Genomic DNA, 22,110 nt, shown 5'->3' with positions numbered 1-22,110 from the left:
CCGTTGTTTATATTATAGGCAAGACTAATAATGACAACCATCTGAATACTTTACAATTCTTGGAAGAGATGCACACAAATTAATGGGGTCTCATGGTTGGAAACTAACTTAACATGGTGTGAGGTACATAGGCCATGTTTGTTTAAAAAGTCCTACTCCCTCCAGCCATATGTATAGGGCCTAATACGATTTTCAAGCATGCCTTTCACCATTGACAAGATAAACAATACATGAGATGTACGGTCTAAAAATTATATCATTGGAAACTCCTTTAACATATAAATCTAATAGTATGCTTTGTGCAACACGCATGTCATATATTATTGCCCTAACCCATGGTCAAAAGAAACCTTGAAAAACGTATTAGGCCCTATATATATGGATGGAGGGACTTTTTTTTAGTCCCAACTAAAAAGTCCCTAGTCCCTACTCGTTCGGTTCTAGGGACTAAACATGGACTAGAGTTTATTAAATGAAATGCTAACAGACCATGTTACCCTTACTAATGGACTATAGGTTATTAAATGACATGCTAGAAGTAGGGGTACTGTTGGAAAAAGTCCCAAAAAGTTTCAAAAAAGGCTCTCCCTTAGGGACTTCTTTCTTTAGTCCCAAAACCCCGTTTTAGTCTCTAAAAGTCCCTCATGTTTGGTTTAGATGGGACTAAAAGAAACTTTTTATAGTTCCTACAACAAAAAATCTTTGTAAACAAACACCCCCATAGATCCTTAAAAAAACAGGATGAATGTCTCCCTCACGGAATGGTCTTACAAATACGCCACATCGATTCATGCACAATGCACAAAATAAGAAGTTGATGCAACGGTATGTTTGTGTTACCCTACTGGATATGGGAAGAAGTCAGTTAACCAGGTAGGCTGAACGTCATTGGTGCACGACCAACCGTGATGATGTCCAACGACAAAGCATACAATTGGTGGAAAGGTTGACGGTTTGTCGCATGACATTGCGGAATTTTCCTATCGCATAATAAGAATTTGATGTGGTTAATGCAGGACTTGGCAAGGACAAAAATCACATGCTGGCAGGCTTTCAGTTGAATTTGAAGCAGTGAACAAGGCAAGGGGAGGAACTCGAGCGCCACCCTGGCCACCTCCCGGGGAGTCGACACGAGGGCGGATCCGGAAGGGGGACGAAGGGGAAAGCGCGCGCAGGGAAAGGAGGGCCCGCCGCCGCTGGCACCACCTGGGCCTGCGCCGGGGGTGTCCGCCGGCGTTGATGGGTGGGAGACGGGGGAGGAGGACGCCCGCCGGAAGGAACTCGAGCGCCGCCCTGGCCACCTCCCGGAGAGGTGACGCGGGGGCGGATCCGGGAGGGGGGAGGATGGGGGCGGGGGAGGCGGACTGGCGGCTGGCGGGAGGGGAGGGCGGAACCCTAGTCGCAGGAGGGTGGGGAACGGGGCTATGTTCACAGTTCCAACAATCGGCTTATGCTAAGCTGAGGTCAAATTTGCCTTCATCGAGTATTTTCAATCAATAATCGGCTTTATACGATTTTCATGTAGTGGAGATTAGCAATGTACTAAATGTTAGGGAATCGTTTTCCACCCGTGCGCCGGCTGAACCGACGCGCCGGTCGCCCCTGGCGCGCGCGGGTCCTTCAACATTTTTGCCATCCGCGCGCTTCTCCGATCAATGGATGCAACATTTTTCGTCTAAATATGTTGCAACCTGCGTCATTTTTGTTGCAAACGTTTTTTACTATATTTTGTCGCAGTAAAGCTGCATATACGTTTGGTTGCAACTCTAGTTCGTCGAATTTTTTTGTTACAATTGATGTTTTTTACTTTTTGCTACAACCGTGTTAATTTTTGCTACAACCGGCATCATGTTTTGCTGCAACCGTTCACTAAAAAGTTGCATACACGTCACGTAAATTTTTGTTACAACCGGTGTTTGACTTTTGCTACCACGTACCATCAGCTTCTTTTTTTTGCTACGATCACGTATATATTTTTTTTGCTATAAATTTTGTTTTTTGTTGCAACCGTTGAAAAAATTGCCGCATGGCTTCGAAATTTTGCTGCATAGGGAGGAAAATGTTGTATGTGAATCCAACGGTGCGGACGACGCGGGGTTGGTGGATCCTGCGGCCCGCGCGCGGCCTGCCGAAAATCTGGGCCGGCGCGCATCACCCCCCTAAATGTTATAACGTGGCCGATGTCAGCCTAATACAAATTTTGGTCGTTGTGGTTATCAATATATGCTTGATCTTACTTCGTCGGCTGGAACTCAGAGCGGGACATCTCATTTACGGAAATCACAAGCTCTCCATGGCTATCTAGACCTCCCGAGCTCATCATCATCTCACTCTGTGAAAACGTAAATGCAGGCTTTGTCGGCGCCGGGAAGTCCGAAACCTCACCATGAAGCATGACGAGGACGTCCAGCATCGTTGGCCTGTTCGCCGGGTTCGCCTGGACGCAGAGAAGCGCGATGTGGATGCATCTGAGCGTCTCGCTCTCTGGGGCTTCGCCATCTAGCGTCGGATCCATGACCTCCAGTAGCGTTCCTCTGCTCCAGTTCGACCACACCTATAATTCATCATCACAGAATGTAAGCACATAGTTGATTAATGACCAAAATGTTGCATTATACCCGAGGAAATCTCTATGTTAAGCAGGGAAACATATATATGTACGCACGTAGCTGAGCAAAGTGTTGGATTCTTCTTCGTGTTCCATGGATTCCAACAAATCGGTGCTTCTCCTCCCTGACACGATCTCCAGGACCAGGACACCAAAGCTGTAGACGTCTAGCTTCACCGACAAGTGGCCAAGCACGGCGTACTCCGGGGCCATGTAACCTCTGCAGATTGATGGAGGAGTTACTTTAGATCAGCAGGATGCTCAGGTCAGCCTCAGTCCAGAATATGGTTTTCAGTTTCAGTTTCATTTTGGTTTGGACCACACCTATAGTTCAGTGAATTTCAGTGATTTTGCTTTTCATTTCAGTCAAATGACCGAAATATTCACTTGAATTCAATTAAGTATTTGAAATGTTTGAAAAATATTTTAGAGATATTTCATTTTCTGGGTATTAGTGAAATTGCCGAAATATCTTGGCCGAAACATAAATATTTCAGTGTGTACTGAAATTAATGAAATTCGGTGAATTTCATCAAAATCTCACTGAAAGTAAAAACCCTACTCCAGATTGTATGGCAAATTCGTTGGGCTAGCTTACAGCGTCCCAACGACTTGGCTTGTCATGCTGGTCATCTTGTCGCCGCTGAAAAGTCTCGCCAAACCAAAGTCCGAGATCTTGGGGATCATGCTAGCGTCCAGCAAGATGTTGCTCGCCTTGAGGTCTCGATGTAAGATCTTTATCTGAGAGTCTTCATGGAGGTAGAGGAGGCCTCTTGCCGTGCCGTGGATGATGTTCTGCCTTGCTCCCCAGTCTAGTAATTCACGCCTCCCAGCTTCTACATAATTGTAGGTATACAGCTATGTTTCTATTGTAATTAGGGAAAGAATAGATGAAGATATTTTCTTATGAAATCATACCGAAAAGGAAGGTGTCAAGGCTCCGATTAGGCATGTACTCGTACACGAGCAGTTTCTCCTGTCCCTTCAAGCAAACACCCAGAAGCTTTGCCAGGTTGTTGTGCCGAAGTTTGGCCACCAATATGAGTTCGTTTCTCAGCTGCTGTATGCCTTGATTTGAAGCCTTGTCTAGTCTTTTGACCGCTATTTCACGTCCATTTGACAGGGACCCCTGAAAATGGTTCCACTTGTTTTTAATATCACAAAACTAAGTTAAATTTGATTAATTTTAATGGTAAAAGAAAAGGTATGGCCATATTAATAGTATCTACTGAGATGATGGTAAACTGAGCGGCCTTAAATCCTTAGATTCCAAAAAAAATGTAATTTGAATGTTAATTCAATTCTTAAGATAATGAGCTAGAGGATCAGAGCAGGGAAATGATTCTGTTCAGCCAACCGATCTAGAGCACGGCGTCCGCCACCTCCTTTGCTTAGACATGTAGGCTGCTTGACCACACACGTCTCTCCTCCTCATGGTTTTTTTTGCAACAATGAAGTTGTTGCAGAATGGTGACAACAAACGATGACTGCACACTTACACCACATGGCCGGCCGGAGATTTGTTGCAATTTTTGCAACATGCGTCTTGGTGCAGAAAACTAGATACAACAGAGATGTTGCAATTTTTGTAGGGGTTTGTTGCAGAAAATGGGAGAAAAAGCGGTTACGCAATTTTTGAAATATGGACCTTGTTGCAGGAAATTAGAGAAATTTTTTTTTGCAACAAAGACATTGTTGTAAGGACAATACGCACAGCTCGTATCAACGATTTTAAAGGCTCGCGAGACGGCGAATCTTTTAAAAAGATTCGCCGGTCGACGCGTAGTATGCCCATCAAATTATTAACATACTAATACTAGGTAGTGTACCTTGTACACTGCGCCAAAGCCTCCGTGCCCAAGTTTGTTCTTTTCGGCAAAATCTCCTGTTGCTTTTCGTAATGTGGGGAGGTCAAAGAGAAGTGATCCAGCGTCATCATCTTCTTCGGCATCTGCATAGGAAAAAAGTCAGATCCTTGTGTTTTGAAATATAATTTTATCTTTTGGTCTTGTATTATCTTTTAGAAAAGGAGAGGACAATCCCGGCCTTTGCATCATTGTGAGGCACACAACCACCATATATTTATTAAATAAGTTTTTCGAACAAATGTTAAATTTATACTTCGGCAAAATAATAGAAGATAAAATGATGATAGATAATTTATCTAACCTATATTTTGTGATACGCAAAAATTATCCCCTTTTAGCTTGCATGGTGGTCGCAAAAGAAATTAAAAGGCATGTATATAGCTCACATTGTGTTGCTCTTGCTTTTCTCCACAGATACACGACGAGTATCGAGAGAAAGATAACCACGATGCCAAGAACAATAGCAATTACCACTCCTGTATTTTGTATCCTGTTTCCTGAAGTAATTTGAAAGTTCAATCTTGCATGTTTCTTTCAGCAAATGAACTCTCCTTAACAAGTGGAGTAGTTCAACAAATGGCTCTCAGAATCCGAGTTCCCATAAGAAAACATGAGAGTAGCCCTAGCTATAACTTCTCAGAACTATGGTGTGGGGAAGAATTAAGTACGTACCTTGGGAAGTAGTCGTTGAAGTTGCATCTGGAGAGGGCAGAGCAAGGTCAGAGACGAAGAAAGGGCGCAGGGCGTACCTAATATAGCAACTGTAAGCTTTCGCCGCCGCTCCCTCCTTCCACGGGATGTCTGCCGGTCCAGGGCGTGCACCCGGCGCCGGGAGATACGCGGCCAGGTCCACGAGGCACCGGGAGCACTCACCGCCGGCCAGATCCCCGGTGCACTGTGACAGTCCGTACAGCCGGTGCGTGCCGTTGTACGTGAGGTTGCCCCCAGCGGCCAGCGTGGGCGACGCGGCCGCGGCACCGCGCAGCGCGTCGAACAGCGCCGCGCGCACGCGGCTGAATGCCTCCTGGTCGCGATCGAGGATGTCGGCCTCCGCGATGTGATCGTAGAACAGAAGGCCGGTGGCAGCGACGCCGAAGAACGACTGGCCGGCATAGTGGAGCATGCAGCCGACATAGGCAGCCATGACCTTCTTGCTGTGGGGGCAGTAGCGGGTGAGGTTGATCGACGCTGACCGGAGGCACCGTTGGCACTCCGCCGGCGGTAGGTCCGCCTGGCACGTAGCGAGCGCGAACACCATGTCTTCCGACCCTGACCCGGCGGTCCCCTTGAAGAAGCCACCTCGCGCGACGTTGGCCGGGACCTCGGAGAGGAGACTTAGGAGGCTGCGCTCGTAGCCGCTGCCCGTGGTGTAGTTATCGAAGGCGGTGCAGCTCGGGGCGACGCACGGTATGTAGGTTTTGACGGTGTCGGTGGCGTCCCGCGCGTAGCATGACGGTTGATCGTCTCCGGTGGCAGCAGTTGTGAACCTTATCCCAGCAGCAAGGGTGAGCAAGCTAGCCGCCCAGACGTGGAAGCCCAAAGAAGCCAAGGTGGAAGAAGGCATTGCAGTGACTGCTACTTCCTGCTGCCTCCCTCCATCCCATAATATATGAAAATTTTGAGCTAAAATAGAGTCAAGTTCTACGCTGCTAATAATGTGGCTCTGTTGAGCAAAATGTCCTAAGGGCCTTGATGATCTTTAGTTCTCCTTTGAATTATCTGTGCTTAGGGCCTTTGATGTTTATTGCTCCAGGGAAGAAATGTTCAACCTTCTAGCTAGGGAGAACCAGGTTGGCAATGACGTTGATTCAAGGGTTGCTTTCGGCAAGGGGTGGAAAAAGGCCTCAACAAAATTTTCATTCCTAAGTTCTGTTGATTTTTTCAAACTTGTCGACATTATTCTGCAACTTTTTTTGTGATTTCTCCAAAATTATTTAGCTTCTCCGCAATTTTCTAGAGTCTTCACTAGACCGATCTGTAAACGGTTGGGCTTTGGTGGAAAAATAGAAGAGCCACCATACAACCAGTGGACACAACAAATTACCAAAGTGCTACTCCCTTCATTCCCTTATACAAGGCCACAAACTCATATTACAGGTACCAAGGCAAAATTTAATGACCGCTTGGAAAGTCAAGTTTTCTTTTCGTTATCCGGAATCATTAATACGCTGCATGCATGCAATGAATGAGTGAGAAGAAAGTAGCTAAGTGTCATTATGATACGTGCATGCAATTATTAAACAAGTTGCTAGTATGAGGAAACATCATTAATGTTACCTCGATTATTGTTGGTGGCCTTATATAGATGCAAAATGTATTTTCTATAGTGGCCTTGTATAAGAAAATGGAGGGAGTATTACATTTGTCAAAACAAAAACCTACTGTTACAGACGATTAATTAGTTGGTGTCACCCTCGTGCGCTGGAATTGACCCCGATTTTCATCGGTCCTCGCTTGACACAGGTGTTTCTCGTCGTTTTCGCATCAAGGAGAGAAGAATCGTCGTATATTCCCTCCGTTTCAGTTTATAAGTCCCGCACGTGTATCTAGGTCGTCAATTTGACCAACTTAATAAGAGGCATATATTATAAAAAATATATCATTAGAAACTTTGGATGTTCTATTTTCTAATGATATAATTTTTATATTAAACAACATATTTTATATAAGTCAAATCGACGGTCTAGGTACACATGCATGCCTTATAAACTGTGATGGAGGGAGTACTTTGGGATCAATCCAATTACACCCTGGCATTGATTGCTTTGAAAAGTGAGCCCATGCATGAATGGAAAATGGATACAACCGCGTCTCCTGCCCAAAATTCCTCCTCTGACCCGTAAGCGTAAAGCTCGCTAGGTCATTAGGCTGCTCATAATGAGGAGTATCATATACTACTATCATGCATATGATACTAGTGTATGATACTGCTTCCGTAATGCATAGTATCATAACTTAGTATCTAAATTGCCTTACTAATTGTCATGCATGACATAAAGTAATGCGACGTACAATATGATACGGTATCATAATATGATACCACATCCATTCTTTCCTTATTTAATGGTGTATCACATCATCAAATAAGCCTAGTTGACATGCATGATACTGCTTATGATACTTTCATTACGATCAGCCTTAGGTCATGCCCCTTTGGGCCAATCAAAATAGTCTATTTTATAACAAAATAAACCAAGTGTTCATATATACGCGTATATATTCATCTTTATAAACACGTGCATGCATATTATGAGTACCTCCGAAAAACTAAACCATCATATCATCTTAAGATTTATGAAGTTATTATAAATGCCTCGTCGTCCACGTCTATTTAATGCTATTTAATGGAGGTGGAGGAGTTTACCTCTTTAATGCTATTTTATCTAGGAGAGTACTCGTCATGTGCTATAATGATAATGATTTATCTAACTAGAATGATAAGAATTGGTTAGTGTTGGTTAACTTGTGATATGCTTGATGATGAGTTCATATATAACTATGATGACCATTATGATCAGGAAGCCATGATACTTGTCATGTGTACGATGATGAGTTACCATATTGAGGAGTTGTTATATTATTTGATAGAAATGGATTAGATTACAGTGAATGGATTCAATTTATATAACAATGTACACATAAAAAAATAGAAATATATAGTAGTGGCGTGGGAGAGGAACAAGGGCTGCTGCTATTTAGCTGTAGCGCGGGTAGAACCAGCGCTACTACTATCACCACTAGTCGTACACGTGTAGAAAAAACGCTACTGCTAAATGTTAGCTGTAGCGCCCTAGCAGTAGCGTTGAGCCCCACGCAACTGGTAGGACAAAAACCATCGCTACTATGTAGTGTTTTCACTAGTAGTGGTTCTTTCAGGCTCAACGGCGACAATGCGTGAAATTGTCACCCTCTTGGCGGTGTCGTTGTGGAACCTCGTTCCCTTTCGTTGCAACAGGCCAGCGGCTCTAGGCATGCCTTGATCCTGGCATGTAGTGTCCTCAACTCTGGCGTGGGTGGTCCCGATGGTCTCCTATCTTATACACATGTCCCCGTTGACACCGGTCTCGGTCTTGCGGTCTCCTGGTTGGGTACGTGCTCCATGGCTTGGAGCGAGAGTGCAGTCGGCCATCTCCTGAGATGGCTCTGTGTGTTCGGTACAATGGTGACCGGTAGCTTCGCAAGGTGGCACGATTCCGTTCCTGCTCAATAGTCTGGGTTGTCTCTTTTTAGGTGTGGCATCTCCTTTGTTTGTGCTTGGCGTTGGGTTGATAGCTTTTCTGCTACTCGCTTGGATGTCGTTATTTTGTTTGACCTGCTTTTATGAGGGTTTCCTCACCACTTTGAATCAGTTCGACTGTTTGGGATTTACATATATAACTCAACGAAAGCCTATTTTGAGATGTGGTAAAGCCTATTTCGACTGTTTGGGATTTACATATATAACTTTGGGATGGCAGTCTCATAGCCCCCTGGCCCCAGCTTGTGGTGATATTTCTTCTTGTCGGCATTTCTCTTGTTCTTTTCTGATAATGCCTGGGCATCTTCTGACTCCTTGTACTCTTGAAATGCCTTCCAGTGATTCGCCTGCTTGGCTAGATACCCCTCGAATACTGGCACTTTCTTTGTCTTCAGATAGTTTTTCCATAGCTTCTTCTTCCATCTACGGAACAGTTCGGCCATCTTCTTTAGAGTCCGCTGCTTGACTTTGACCATGGTTAGGTGATTGAATATTCAACCGAGCCTGCATTTTTACAATTCGACATGGAGATGCCATGTAGGACTAGGCCGGGATCATGAGTGAAACTAGCTATTCCCTCAATAAGAGCCCCTTTGAGCCATAGTCACAATAGTCATTGTTGTGGTAGCGGGTCAAATTTTCATGAGTCTTGATGATCTTTACTTTCCCATTCAATTAACCATGCTTGGGTCGTTTGGTGTTTATTGCTCTAGGGGAGAAGTATTCAACCTTGTAGAAGAAACGAGTTTGCAAATGGTGCTGATTGAAGGGTTGCTTTCGGCAAAGGGGGGGGGGGGGGGACGCGTCAAAAGAATTCATACATTTTTCCTCACTTGTCCCTTAGTTCAAGTGATTTTTTCAACTTGTCGAGATTATTCTGCAACTATTTTTGTGATTTCTCGAAAATCCGTGAGCTTTTCCACAATTTATAGGGTCTTCGCTACAACTATCTGTAAACTATTGCCCTTTTGTGGAATAGTTGAAGAGCCAACATACAACCGGTGGACACAACAAATTAACAAATTGCTATCACATTTGTCAATTTCTTTTGCAATTACAAACAATTATGTAGTCGGTGTCATCCTTGTGCGCTAGAATTGACCCCTACAACGTTGTAGTTACCGGTCAAATTTTCCAGAGGAAATCAGGTTGTGAATGACTCGAGTGAAAGGGTTCCTTTCTACAAAATTTCCGCTGAATTTCTATGACTTTTCGGCATTTTTTGTCAAAAATAGAATTATTTATCCAAATTTCTCAATCTTTTCTATAACTAGTAAACATGTACGTGCACAACGCATCCAGTTTGACAGTAATATTATTGCCAATATTAGCGGTAATTGATGTTGATTTTAAGATTAATTGTGTGTAATGCAATTACTATTGTATTCAAATTAGATTAATGCAATTAAAATGTTTTCAAATTATTGATAATCTGGGAATACATTATTAGAGCAGTGTGACATGTTGAATATAGATGGATCGACGGTTCAGATCATTTCGATTCAGAAAACTTATGATTTTATAAGTAGTACTCCCTTCGTCACATAATATAAGACAATTGTCTACATTAATATAATGTTTGAATCATTTTTTATATTACTAGCAAAAGGGCCCGTGCGTTGCAACGGGAGAAAAAAATATCACACGCTTTTAGTCTTTTTATAATCATTTTAATTTATTAAAATAATAAGCTAACTAACTAATGCAGTCAGTCCTGTCCTATTTTGTTGAGAAATCAACCCATCCATTGTTAATTACACCATGATAAGAAATTGAGCGGGACAAGCAAAGCAAAACAAAGAGGCTACGTGAATTGATCAATGGACTGTTATCTTATTTCACTCATGGGGTAGAGAATGTGGGATCAAATGACAAACTGAAAGTGGTGTTTCATTCTCTGTCTCTACAACAATACAATCGTACATTCAATACATTCATTCATGAGCAAACAAATCCCCACAAAACAAAATTTCTTGCCGGTGCTTGGCACACGGTTGGAGGCATGGGGAGGGGATCTCACCAGATGATGAGTTCCTACCGGAGGAGGGGGTACGATGAGGGGAGCAAGCGTTAGGCGCCTCTATCTGGCCATAAGGAGTCGTCGTTGCCGTGCCATAACCTCGGAGTTCCCCGTGTGAGCCATGGAGGCCCGCCTCCAGCTGTAAGTACTTCGCTCCGTCGCGCCGCCTCCGTTCTGCATCGAGCAGACGCATCATCCCCTGTCACTATAGCTGTCGCGTTGATTTGATCCAGAAGCTGTGCCTGAGCGCCGAAACGGGGGCAGAAGCGGGCAGAGGTACGGCCGCGGAGGCGGGTGGGTTGAGATCGACAGCAGTGGTGGTTGAGGTCGGCCGCGGCGGCGAGTGGTGTGGCAGCGGCCTAGGCACAGGTCAGGGTGGACCAGGATCGACGCGATGTGCTTGAGCGCCGCAACGGGGGCAGTGAGCGGGGAGAGTTACGGCCGCGGAGGCGGGTGGGTTGAGATCGGCAGCGGTGGCGGTTGAGGTCGGCCGCGGCGGCCTCGGCAAAGGCTACGGTGGCCCAGGGTCGACGAGAGGAGGCGATGCGTACGGGTATAATTTTTGCAGCGAATCATTTTTTCCTTTTGCGTTGCAGATAAATGATGAAGCACGGGTTGAATACAAAAATTACAAGGGCTCTTTTATAAAAATGCAGCGGTGGGTTTTCCGACGGAATCAATAGCCGCTTTATTATTACTAGCACATATGCCCGTGCGTTGCAACGGAAAACTTGATGTGTCAATCACCAAATGTAAAGTTGGTAAAACTCACCAAAGCACATTATTTAAATTCCCAGTATTTCTCTGATCAGAGAGACATAAGTATGTTGGTCTAAATCTCTTCTCTATCTGACCTAATGCTATAAAACTGTACTGTGTGATTTCATTGATGCTTGCGTGGTCTCTGGGTCATTCAGAAACTGAGGAAAAAATTATTTTTCTGAAAACCATGCTGTCGAGTGCATGTCCCTCGGTCACTAACAGAACCATGTTGTCGAGCGTTTGTGCAATAAAGTTCAGAGCGAGGTCCTGTGTGGTGCAGTGCAAAGCATGTCTAACATCCAACACTGGAGCACCAGCCAGACATGACCTGTTGCTTCCCATGGATAAAGATTGGGGGTGCTCAAAACTGGAGCAGATCTGACGACATCGATAGTCGTAGGCGACGGGATGCGAAGGATACACGGCTCCTCGAGGAGTACCAGTTCCGACCGTAGGGATGTGGATCTAGGCGGCGGAGATCCTCCAGCATTGGAGCTTGGTAGGGCGGCAGCGCAGGGAGGTGCAACCAACGGGGAAGTCAAGGGGCGGCCGGATCCGCGGGTGCAAGTGACGAAGGACGGTCGGGTCGGGTGCTCGGTCAGGCAGAGGAGAGGGGCACAACTGCACAAGGAGGCTGCAGGCAGGCTCGATTTGGACATCAAGGAGAGGACTCGATGGATGGATTTTTGGATCGGGGGGATCTCGACGGGAGGAGGGTGGGCGGTGGCGACGCTCGGTGACGGGGGGTGGTCGGCGACGAGCGGTGATGCGGGGCGGGCGGGGCAGGAGGTGGACCGGACTGCGAGATGCACCGGAGTGGTAGCGCTTGGTAACGACGGGATGGACGCAGCCCAACGCTGCCTAGGGCCTTTTTAAAAATCAAAACTTTTTCCACTTAACAGTGGACTGCGGGTTGAATCTAAACAATGAAGGGACTTTTCTGTAAAACGATCACAACGGGTTTCCGACAGAAGCGATAGACTCTTTATTATTAGTAAAGATTAGGTATAGATTTATATTTATATTTATATTATGAGATGGAGTAATAGTTACTAGATAGCAGATTTTCTGGTCTCCTCCTGAAATCTTTCACCAACTCTGAGCGTGCAACCAACCATTGAACACCTAGTCAAACAAAAACAAAAAACCATTGAACACAACAAATTAGGAAATCGGTATTACAGACAATTATGTCGGTGTCTCGCTTGGTCTTGTCAAATCGCTATTACACCCTGACCGATGACCTGTGTTTTGGCTCTCTCTCCAAGCCGCGCTAAAGCAGGAGTAGAAAAGTTTAGTCCCAGCAACGTACGTGACAGTCTGGGCAGAGAAAAGTAGGAAAGTGACACGCGATAGGAACTTGCCTGACCATAAACTGACACGCGATAGAAAAGTATGTCTATGGAGCATTTCCATGGACTAGCTTCCATCCCCAGCCTCACACGGTTTGACCGTTTTAGTAAACTACTAGGACAATGCCCGTACGTTGCTACGGTGACACATATATTCTCACAACTCCCTAATCTCTGTGATGAATAGGTTTCTGAATTCATGATACCTTGGAAAATGAATGCTAGAAATTTTGATTCTGTCATAACCCTTCAACAATTGTGTACTACTTAGATTCAGGACACAACCAGTAACTATCTTTGAGATGCATCATACTTTTAGAAAGTAATTTGAAACTTCATATAATACATATTTTTTGAAACTTTGGAACTTGATTGCAGGGTAAAGCTTATATAGACATACTTAACCATCCACATAACAAGTGGGGGATGCATAGAAAAACAATACAGAAATCACTTTATAAAATTGTCTTACAAGCTTATGTACACATGAAACTGCAATGGTTAAGCTTGTGTAATGAAAACACGTCTTAAAAGACATTAATGGACTAATGACTATTATTAAACATTGAACATAAAACATTGAATGTGTTGGCATGAAAATAACTGAAAATCATTATGCCCCCATATCACAGGATCACAAAAGCGAGGATCATACTGCTGTGATGTCAATTTCTGAAATAACACTCATGAATTATGATGTTTATTAATAGAGCTTGTAAAGTATTACTTCTCATAATGATGGCCAAAAATAGTTATGTACCAGTAGGAAGCAACCTTATATATGTCCACACTCGTTAATAATCTCAGGCCATGATTGCATCAGGATCCGACTGTTTTCGATCTGCTACACGGATCAATTTGTTGGAATAATGACCAAAATATCAAACTACTGGATGAGATTATTTTCAGTCTGTAAGACAGATCATTTGTCTCCCAATAATCACAAAGCTATCAAACTACTGGATGGAATGAACGACGGAAAATATCTAGCAAGAGCTATTCGATTGAAACTATCGGCATGCAGAAGTACAACTTTCAGGATTGGTAATAAATCGAATGATCTAGACGCATGCCAAGCAATGTGAAAATAAATGTATTTTGCATAAACATTTCCGGGCTACAAGTGCGTCCCGGTAAGGATTTTTATCCTAGATCAGTCCCCGGCCAGGGAAAATGCAGCACTGATAGTTGTTTTCTATATCTACTATCATTGAAAAGTTGTTCAATCTGCAGCTTACCAAACACATGAACTGTACAGAATCGGTGTTGCATTTTTCAGCCCAAGCGAGCTCCCATCGTCATGCTACGGCATCACGGCCACCTCCTTGTGGTCGTTGGCCGGGTACGACGGCTCCTCCGATGTCTCGGTCTCCGACCGCCGCTCGTCCCCGGCGGCCGCCTCTTCTTGCCGGACGATGTGGTTCCACCTGTCCTGGAGAAGGTAGACGAGCGCCACGGCGGAGACCTCGGCGGTGAGAAGCGTCGTCCAGAGCCCGACGCTCCTGCCGGTCCTCTCCCGGTACGTGTGCAGGCCGATGTAGACGTTGGCCACCCCGACCGCGCACACGGCCACCCCCAGCAGCCAGTGAGAAGAAAATTTTCGGGCCGTGAAACCGTCAACCTCGGCAGCTACTTTAGTGGCATGAAGGAGCTCCCATTCTCATTCTATGACCTGCTGAACCTGCAGCGTATGTTTTTTTTATCCGACAGTGTCCAGCATTATCCTGCAATTCCGCTGCTCCCGTCTCGCCCGCTCGCCGAGTCGGCCTCCATTGTGGCCGCCGCTCCCGCCTCGCCCAACGCCTCTTTGCCGTGCACCTCGACGCCAGCATCACCGCGCCTTGAGCCGGCCTCGCTCCATCCCAGCTCCACCTCGGCGTCTTACCTCGCCCTGCGCGTGCGTATGCCTCAAGCAACCTCCATGCGCTGCCCTGCAACCCCGCCGGGTTAAGCCGCCGCTGGCGCCTCGCCATCTCTGCCAGCCATCGCTTCGCTCCACCTCCACTCGCCGCTGAGTCGCCGTCGCTTCAGTCCGCCTCCATCTCCACTCGCCGCTGAGCCGCCGTCGCTTCGCTCCGCCTCCACATCCGGCCTCGTGTCGAGCCGAACTACCTCCGCAGCCACGGCTTTGCCGCGCTCGCCTTGAGGGTTGAGACGCCTCACTGTGCTGGGCCGGAGGAAGCCGATGAGCGGCTGGAGCCAGACGAGGCCGTAGAGGGCGAGCCCGATCTGGATCCTATCCAGGGCGCGACGGGGCGGAGGTGCTCGGTGAGCAGGCGGCTGCGGCGTTTGGAGGGACTGGCACGCGAGGCGCGCGGCGGGGGCGGGTGCTGGCGCGCGCTGCGGCAGCGCGAGGCGGCGGCGCAAGGAGAGGCAGGGAGAGCGGGGAGGCGCACGAGGCAGGGCGGCGCGGCTGCTCGCGGGGGCGGCGCTCCGGATCTGGCGGAGCTCCGCAGGAGGCATGGCTGGGGGCGACGGCTTCGGCAGCTCGCCGGCGGCGGGATCCGGCGTGGATCGGGGACGGCGACCGGCGGGAGGAACGGGTCGGCGGCGCGGGGAGCAGATCAGGGGCTGCTCGTGGGTGCGGGAGATGAAGGCGGCTGGGGGACTGCGGGTTTAATTATAGAATAGTACAAGGGCGTTTTTGCAAAAACGCCGTGACGTATGGCAGAAGCCGTCGGTGCTTTATTAGTAGGGATAGATAAACCGAGATCCGACTCTTGATTGCAGAAAAATTAGGTTCTGATTCTTTTTTTTATTGTTCGGCCTATCGAATGTTTGAGTATCTTGTATAACCGAATGTGCTATCTGTACCAGCCTACTCGTTGCAACCATTGTAAAAAAATTGAAACCGACATTGACCAACCATATCAGTCTAAATTTCTCAATGCGAGTGGCCTCTTCCTTCTTTGGTAATAATGTGATGGTACCAAAATTTAAGTGAAATAACTGAAGTTGCCCGTTAAATAGATCCTGAAACATGGACATAATGTCGCTTTTGATAACGTGCCAACACTGTTTGTAAAACTCAACAGGAAACCCACTTTGATAAAGTTCCTTCTTTGGTCCAGGAGCCTTATTTTGTTTCATTTGCATGATTGCTTCAAACATCTCTTTCTCGGTAAACGGAGCTGAAAGCACCTCATTCTCATCATCATTGAGTTGAGGTATGTCCTCTATAACGCATTCATCTAATGATACAGTGTTAGCTTCGGGAGCATCAAATAATTTTTTGTAGTAGTTTGAGATATACAATTTTCGGTTCTCATGCCCAATAATTGTAGCCTCATCCTACTCAAGCTGCAATATTTTTTTTTCTTCGTTTGCCATTGGCTATCATGTGAAAGATGTGTGGTCATCCCCGTGAACGACCGTAGACACTTTAGCTTTTAGTGCCCACTTAATCTCTTCCTCTCAAAGTAAAGTCCGAAGCTTCTCTTCAGCCTCATATTTACTAGTCCTATCAGCATTGCTTAGCGGTGAAATCTCAGCTTTCAATTCCAAATTATTGATTAGCTGAATCAGTTTTTCTTTTTGAAGTCTATAAAACCCACTTTGATTCTTAGCCCAGCCTAGTAAGAATTGGCGCAAATGTCTTATTTTGCTTTGCCATCTTTCCACGCTAGAAATCCCACCGGTTCCTTTATCCCATTCAGCAGCTATAAGATCCATAAATCCTTCTCTCTCAAACGAACCTAGTTCGAAAGAGAAAATATTATTGTTGCCCACATGTGTCGCCTCCCCCGAGTAAACCAACACTGGTGTGTGATCAGAAATAGCTCGCTTCAAAGCTTGGACAATGACAAGCGGGAATTTCTGTTCCCACTCTACATTGGTCAAAACCCTATCCAACTTCTCATATGTTAGATTGGGTAAATTGTTTGCCCAAGTATATTGTCTCCCGGTTAGATCAATTTCCTGAGGTTAAGACTTTCAATAATCATGTTAAACATGTATGACCATCTAGCATCAAAATTATCATTATTTTTCTCCTCTCTCCTTCTGATTATCTGACAAGAGCCCAACGAAAACCATCAATTTTCAACCTCACCCGAAATTTGACGATAAATTCACCATATAAAATATCAAGGACTTCTAACGTTTCACATTTGACCCCTAGGAGAATCCCCCGGATCGCCCCCTTGGTGGTAAGCAATGCCAATCAAAATCTATACCCCCTGAAATGTTCTTTAGAAACTGTGGATTGAAATTATCCCTACCCGGTTCTAGTAAGGCCATAAAATCTAATTTATTCTCTATCGATGTTTCCGACAAGAACCTCCTCTTAGCAAAGTCTGCAAGACCTCTTCTATTCCAAAAAATTCCTTCCATTTTTCATCATAATTTTTTTCTTTTGTTTGACTCGCGCACTTCTGCGAATTGCGGTCATAGGATAAATTTACCTCTTCCAGGGTCGGCTAGGCTTATCGTTCAGTGTCTCTTCGGTCTCAGTATTTTGTGTTGAAGCCAGAGAGTTTGATGATTCCAAACGTACCATATACCCCTGTGAAATCATGTCCTCATCCTCCTCATCCCCAGCGTGCGCTGACCCGGGTATAAGGTCCTCACATATACTTTGTATATTTGATATTCCTAGGTTGATAATATCGGAATCATTCATAGGTTTCAGAGCTGCCACATTTCGCATTATATCTATAGCTCTATCTGTTTCTAGATCTAGGAGTGCATTAATAGAATTTGCAATTTGTTTTCCTGAACTACCAAGCAAAATCACTAGGTTATAAGCTTTGTCTAAAATCTCATGCTCAGAGAAGTGCAAAAGAAAATTGCTAGTGTCCATGCACATACCTGTAGTGACTTCGACATCTCGTTATTTGACCCCTAGGAGAATCCCACCGAAGTTGATCACCTCCTCGTTGGTGACAGTATTCAGAGTTTGACCTCCTGTCATTCTCCGACCAGTTGCATGCTTAACTCCATGACGATGTCTGGTCCTGTATCATCGGTGTACCGTTGAAGTATGTAGCACAAGCATCGAGTCCGGTCCCCTGGACTGTGCGTGTGCCTGGAGAGACTGAATATTTACGATGACCGTGGCCATTGGGTGAAGCTGTCCTGCCCTGGACTATAGATGTGGTTGGAACAGCGGTTGTTTGTGTGTCTTGTCACGTAAGGAATCAGATGTTTGGATTAGGGGGTGAATGTTGGAATAATCCAAACATTCCTTTTGGTTAAGTTAGTTTCCATGTACTAGGAGTACATGTTCACGTGTAAGAGTTTGAGTAGTATTATGTTTAGTCTACTCCGTGTGTCACGTTGGAGTTAGTAGTAGCCAGCGGTAATCAGCTTTGGAATGTTGAGTCCGAATGATGCTAGAATGTGGTGGCGGTTAGGATTAGTTAGTATAATCGGCGTTGCTGGTGAATAGTTTAGGTAAGTATTTGTGTACAGAGTCATGGTGCAATACTAGTCCGTTTAGGACGTGTATGTGGACGTGGGAGTTTGCATTAGAAGGTTATAAGTCGAAGTCAAGTCGGGTTACTTGTATTTGTTCCAGCCGTGTGTGTCTATATACACAGGCATAGGGCTGCAAAGTTGTACCACCGACAAGAGAAATAAAGTGAAAAACAAAGGGCACAATATGGGCCCTTGGCTATAATCTATTTGTGCGCGTGTGTTTGTTGTGATTTGATGCGATCGATCCTCAGCGAAAAGCCAACAGTTTCGACATATTTATCTTGCTGGAGATCTGCACCTCTGTTTTCAAATGGGGCTATACTGTTTAACAAAGCAGATTGAACCATAAGAAAACTGGCACCTATACTGTTTATGAGTTAAACTGTTTTCCCAGGCAAAAAGGCATCGTTGTTTGGGAGAGTTTGTGGGGTTACATTTAGCTAGTTAGGGATGTCCGTGTGTCAAGTCTGATGGGATGCAGTCATCCACCCCATCAAATGTACCATGTCAACACATTTGTACAAGTTTGTTCTCCATTAATTTTAATGTCGTATGACATAAATTTTCATGTTACATGAAACTCCTGCAGTATACAGTAATGGCATTCAAGCAGAAGACATGGAAATAATTGAACCTTACTCACGTCTTTGTATTTTCTGTGAGAGATTAGAAGAGCAGGAAGCTCCTGCAATTCGTAGAGTATAACATTGCTCCTAAAATAATGTTCAGATATTAGGAACGTGGATTTATTATCCCCAGATAGAAGATGGGATATATAGTCACATTCGTGCGCTATAGTTTCAGTGTGTTAAGACATTGACTTTTAACATTTTCACGTAACCGTTTTTGAACTGGGACTCACATGAGCCGCAAGGATTCCTGTTGGATCAAGTGTTTTACAAGAACCAATAGAAGGCATCCTGACGAGTTGCTCTGTTCTTAGTCTTGGAAATCTGCTACCCCATTCAGAAATCCTGCTTCAGTTGATGTTTTGTATGCGGAAATTAAGCAGCGCTGCTCAGGTACCTTGCTAAATTAACTCCTGAAGTAGTGAGGAATGGCACTCCAGTACCTCATGATGAGGAATTCTTGGCTTGTTTATATTACTCAAGGAGGGGAACACACTTAGTCTGTGTCGATGTCTTGAGCAATACTGTACGTGTGTTGTTTAGGCGAGTGTTGGTTTTACGGGAAAATAGCACAAGGATCCTTAAGTAGGTTGATGGACTTTGTGTGATGATAATTAACATGTATTGATCACCTTGTAACAATTGCAATCGAAACCGAGAGATCAATAATAAAAAAAGAATCGAGAGGGACATGCTGCCATAGCCATCATATATATCATCGTATTCTCGCCTGCGTGTGTTCCGTCGAGTTGCCAAGATCGATCAATCGCGACGGCGGCTGGTTGACGTACGTGCATGTGCTATGTACCGTGAGAATCCATCCACCTAGCATAGGCTGCTTGGTTGCTTCATCTCCACAGCTCGGAAGTACTCGCTCTCGTACGCGTGTCTCGTCGGAAAGTACACGGCGGTTGGCAGAGTGGAGACCGGGCCTGATTAAAATCGAACAAAGCAATAGAAATCGACAATCAAACAATCTCGCGTCGTGTGTCCTGCCTACGTCCGTACGCAGCTGCGAGTTGGTCGTTAGCTTAAAGCTAATTAGCTAGCTTGCTCGCTGGAGTTCCTGCAAGAATGGTTATCTTGAAGCTAATTAGCTAGGCTGAACCTTACTTATTCGGCCTCTCATATCATTAATGATGTGCTGAATTTTGAAGATGGGGAGATGGGCATGCTTGTAATCTATATCTACATGCTTTGTTCAACTTTGACAGTTTTTCTTGTTTAGATACTTGTCAAAAACAAAATGTCCATGAGTTCATCTCGTTGAACATTTCCTAGCTAGGTTTAGTAGAAGAAGCTGGGAAACGTGCTGTTATTTGTGAGCTATCTATGTATCTGGTTTTGGCGCCGTTTGGAGGCCCGTCCGAAGGAACATGCTATGAGTTTTCTGGTAGTGTTTTGCTGTGCTGTTATAGATTTGATTTGAATGGTGATATCATTCATGAGCTGTTCTAGTAATGGTACATTGTTGTTTTGAGAGTGTGAGGACACTATATATATTTGTTGCAAAACGACGATGATTCCTTGCAGGTGCAAGAGGCTCCTCAAGAGGCTGTTTATTGTCAGAGGCCATGGCGAACAATGTGAACGACATCTGTGGATGGATCTCAGGAACTTGACGGCAGATTCTGAAGCTCGGCTGTCCAGCAAAAGAACGCCATTTCGAGCAAAGGGGTGGATGTACAAACATGGTGTGACTGTCTTTTCACGTAGTCGTTCAGTTTGGGAATTAATACAACTTCAACTTGTTGAGAAACTTTCCAGGTAGTCATCATGAACTTTATTTATATTTTATTTTAGAATTTAAAAACTAGTTTGGGCCGGTCACACATAAGGTTGTGTGACACTTTATTTGTCACCGCTACATCGACATATACATCGATTAGACAACGGTGATTTCTTATCATTAGACACCAACACTGGGGCCAACGCCTCGCAGGATCCTGTACAACGGCACATTAACACTGCACATCATTGGTAGGGTACGCAGCGCAATGGAAGTCGTCGCCTCAAGCTGAGCTATCTGGTGTGGCTGCAAGAAAGCACTCTGCGGTACCTGTTGTTGTTGACCAACTTGTTGTGGTTGAGGTTGTTGGAAAGAACATTGTCCGACTTGCTGCTGCTGCAACTGTTGTTGTGGTTGGGAGACACCTTGGACCAACTGTTGGGGTTGTTCTTGCAGGAAGATAGAATAGACGATTGCACGGATTGCCTCATGACGGAATTGTTCGGGGATTTGGGGTAGTTGCTGGCAACATTGTTGCTGCAACACATGGCAACTGCTCTGCTGCAACATTTGCGACCTAGCAATACGTTGTGGCACTGGCACAGGGCTGCACTGCTGCTGGAGGAATACCTTGCATGGGTTTAGCTGTTGCAAAATAGATGGATGAACATATTGTATTTGTAGTTGCAGAAGCGTTTGGTACAGTTGTCCTTGTGGGAGTGGTGTTTGTTGTGGTGTACATGGTTGTTGCTGCGATAGAATTGGTTGTTGTAGCCCAAATGGTGGTTGTTGTGGAAATGGTTTTTGTTGCCAAAATGGTGGTTGTTGTGGAAATGGTTGTTGCGGTGGGAAGGGTTGTTGTGGGTATGGTTGTGGTTGTTGTGGGACGGGTTGTTGTGGAAATGGTTGTTGCGGTGGGAAGGGTTGTTGTGGATATGGTTGTGGTTGTTGTGGGTATGGTTGTGGTTGTTGTGGGATGGGTTGTTGTGGAAATGGTTGTTGCTGCGCAATCGTACTTGTTGCCGCAATGGCGAGGAGTGCAAAGATGAGGAAGGTCTTCATGGTGGATTGGTGTTAACGAGTGTTGCTTGGTTTTGATACTTGTGCTTGTGATGATCTCTATACTACATGCCTATTTATAGTAGCCATGGCTTCATCTCTTTCCTTCTTTGCATCAAATTTAACAATTGTGTTTGGATGTTTGGAAATGGATTTTTGGTACATTGTGTTAGGTTGCAGAAGCTACAAACATACTTTTGGATTGATCATCAAAGTTGCTTTTTAGTTGTGCATATGATCATACACAAAGTATAGAAATCCCGAGGTTTGGTATACATGACTCACCTTATTCACTTTACATGTCACGCACTTATCAAGCTAGTATCACTTCTGCAAACGATTTTGGAACCTTGTATAGGTTGCTAGCGAGAAACAAGAAAGGCAAAACTTTTGTAGGACTAAGTTGCAATCGTGTGTGGGTTATTAAG

The 22,110-nt window shown here is 45.1% G+C and overlaps 3 protein-coding genes and 1 pseudogene across 3 annotated transcripts; all 4 read right to left on the bottom strand.

Moving 5' to 3' along the window:
* Positions 1–2,096: 2,096 nt before the first annotated feature.
* On the bottom strand, positions 2,097–2,867 carry LOC123420365 (putative receptor-like protein kinase At4g00960). Its single transcript, XM_045107442.1, has 2 exons — positions 2,666–2,867; positions 2,097–2,554 (listed from the first exon to the last, which is right to left on the bottom strand). The coding sequence occupies exons 1-2, from the start codon at positions 2,819–2,821 to the stop codon at positions 2,234–2,236; spliced, it is 477 nt and encodes a 158-aa protein (XP_044963377.1). The 5' UTR covers positions 2,822–2,867; the 3' UTR covers positions 2,097–2,233.
* A 348-nt stretch (positions 2,868–3,215) lies between these two features.
* LOC123403442 lies at positions 3,216–6,055 on the bottom strand (annotated as a pseudogene).
* An 8,425-nt stretch (positions 6,056–14,480) lies between these two features.
* Positions 14,481–15,761, bottom strand: LOC123403433. The gene has a single exon (XM_045097373.1). It carries the CDS (start codon positions 15,308–15,310, stop codon positions 14,795–14,797), a length of 516 nt encoding a protein of 171 aa, XP_044953308.1. The 5' UTR covers positions 15,311–15,761; the 3' UTR covers positions 14,481–14,794.
* A 4,899-nt stretch (positions 15,762–20,660) lies between these two features.
* Positions 20,661–21,746, bottom strand: LOC123418852 (B1-hordein). The gene has a single exon (XM_045107153.1). It carries the CDS (start codon positions 21,683–21,685, stop codon positions 20,804–20,806), a length of 882 nt encoding a protein of 293 aa, XP_044963088.1. The 5' UTR covers positions 21,686–21,746; the 3' UTR covers positions 20,661–20,803.
* Positions 21,747–22,110: the final 364 nt, after the last annotated feature.

This window comes from Hordeum vulgare, chromosome 1H (genome assembly GCF_904849725.1).
Source record: "Hordeum vulgare subsp. vulgare chromosome 1H, MorexV3_pseudomolecules_assembly, whole genome shotgun sequence".
Classification (NCBI taxonomy): Eukaryota; Viridiplantae; Streptophyta; class Magnoliopsida; order Poales; family Poaceae; genus Hordeum; species Hordeum vulgare.
This window is presented reverse-complemented; position numbering and strand designations above follow the sequence as displayed.

Excerpts from the sequence above, each read along its gene's own strand:
- LOC123420365 (XM_045107442.1), bottom strand. The coding sequence starts at position 2,821 with ATGGCCCCGGAGTACGCCGTGCTTGGCCACTTGTCGGTGAAGCTAGAC. Across the intron at positions 2,555-2,665 it reads CCAACACTTTGCTCAGCTAC|GTGTGGTCGAACTGGAGCAG; the intron begins GTGCGTACATAT and ends GATGAATTATAG.
- LOC123403433 (XM_045097373.1), bottom strand. The coding sequence starts at position 15,310 with ATGCCTCCTGCGGAGCTCCGCCAGATCCGGAGCGCCGCCCCCGCGAGC.
- LOC123418852 (XM_045107153.1), bottom strand. The coding sequence starts at position 21,685 with ATGAAGACCTTCCTCATCTTTGCACTCCTCGCCATTGCGGCAACAAGT.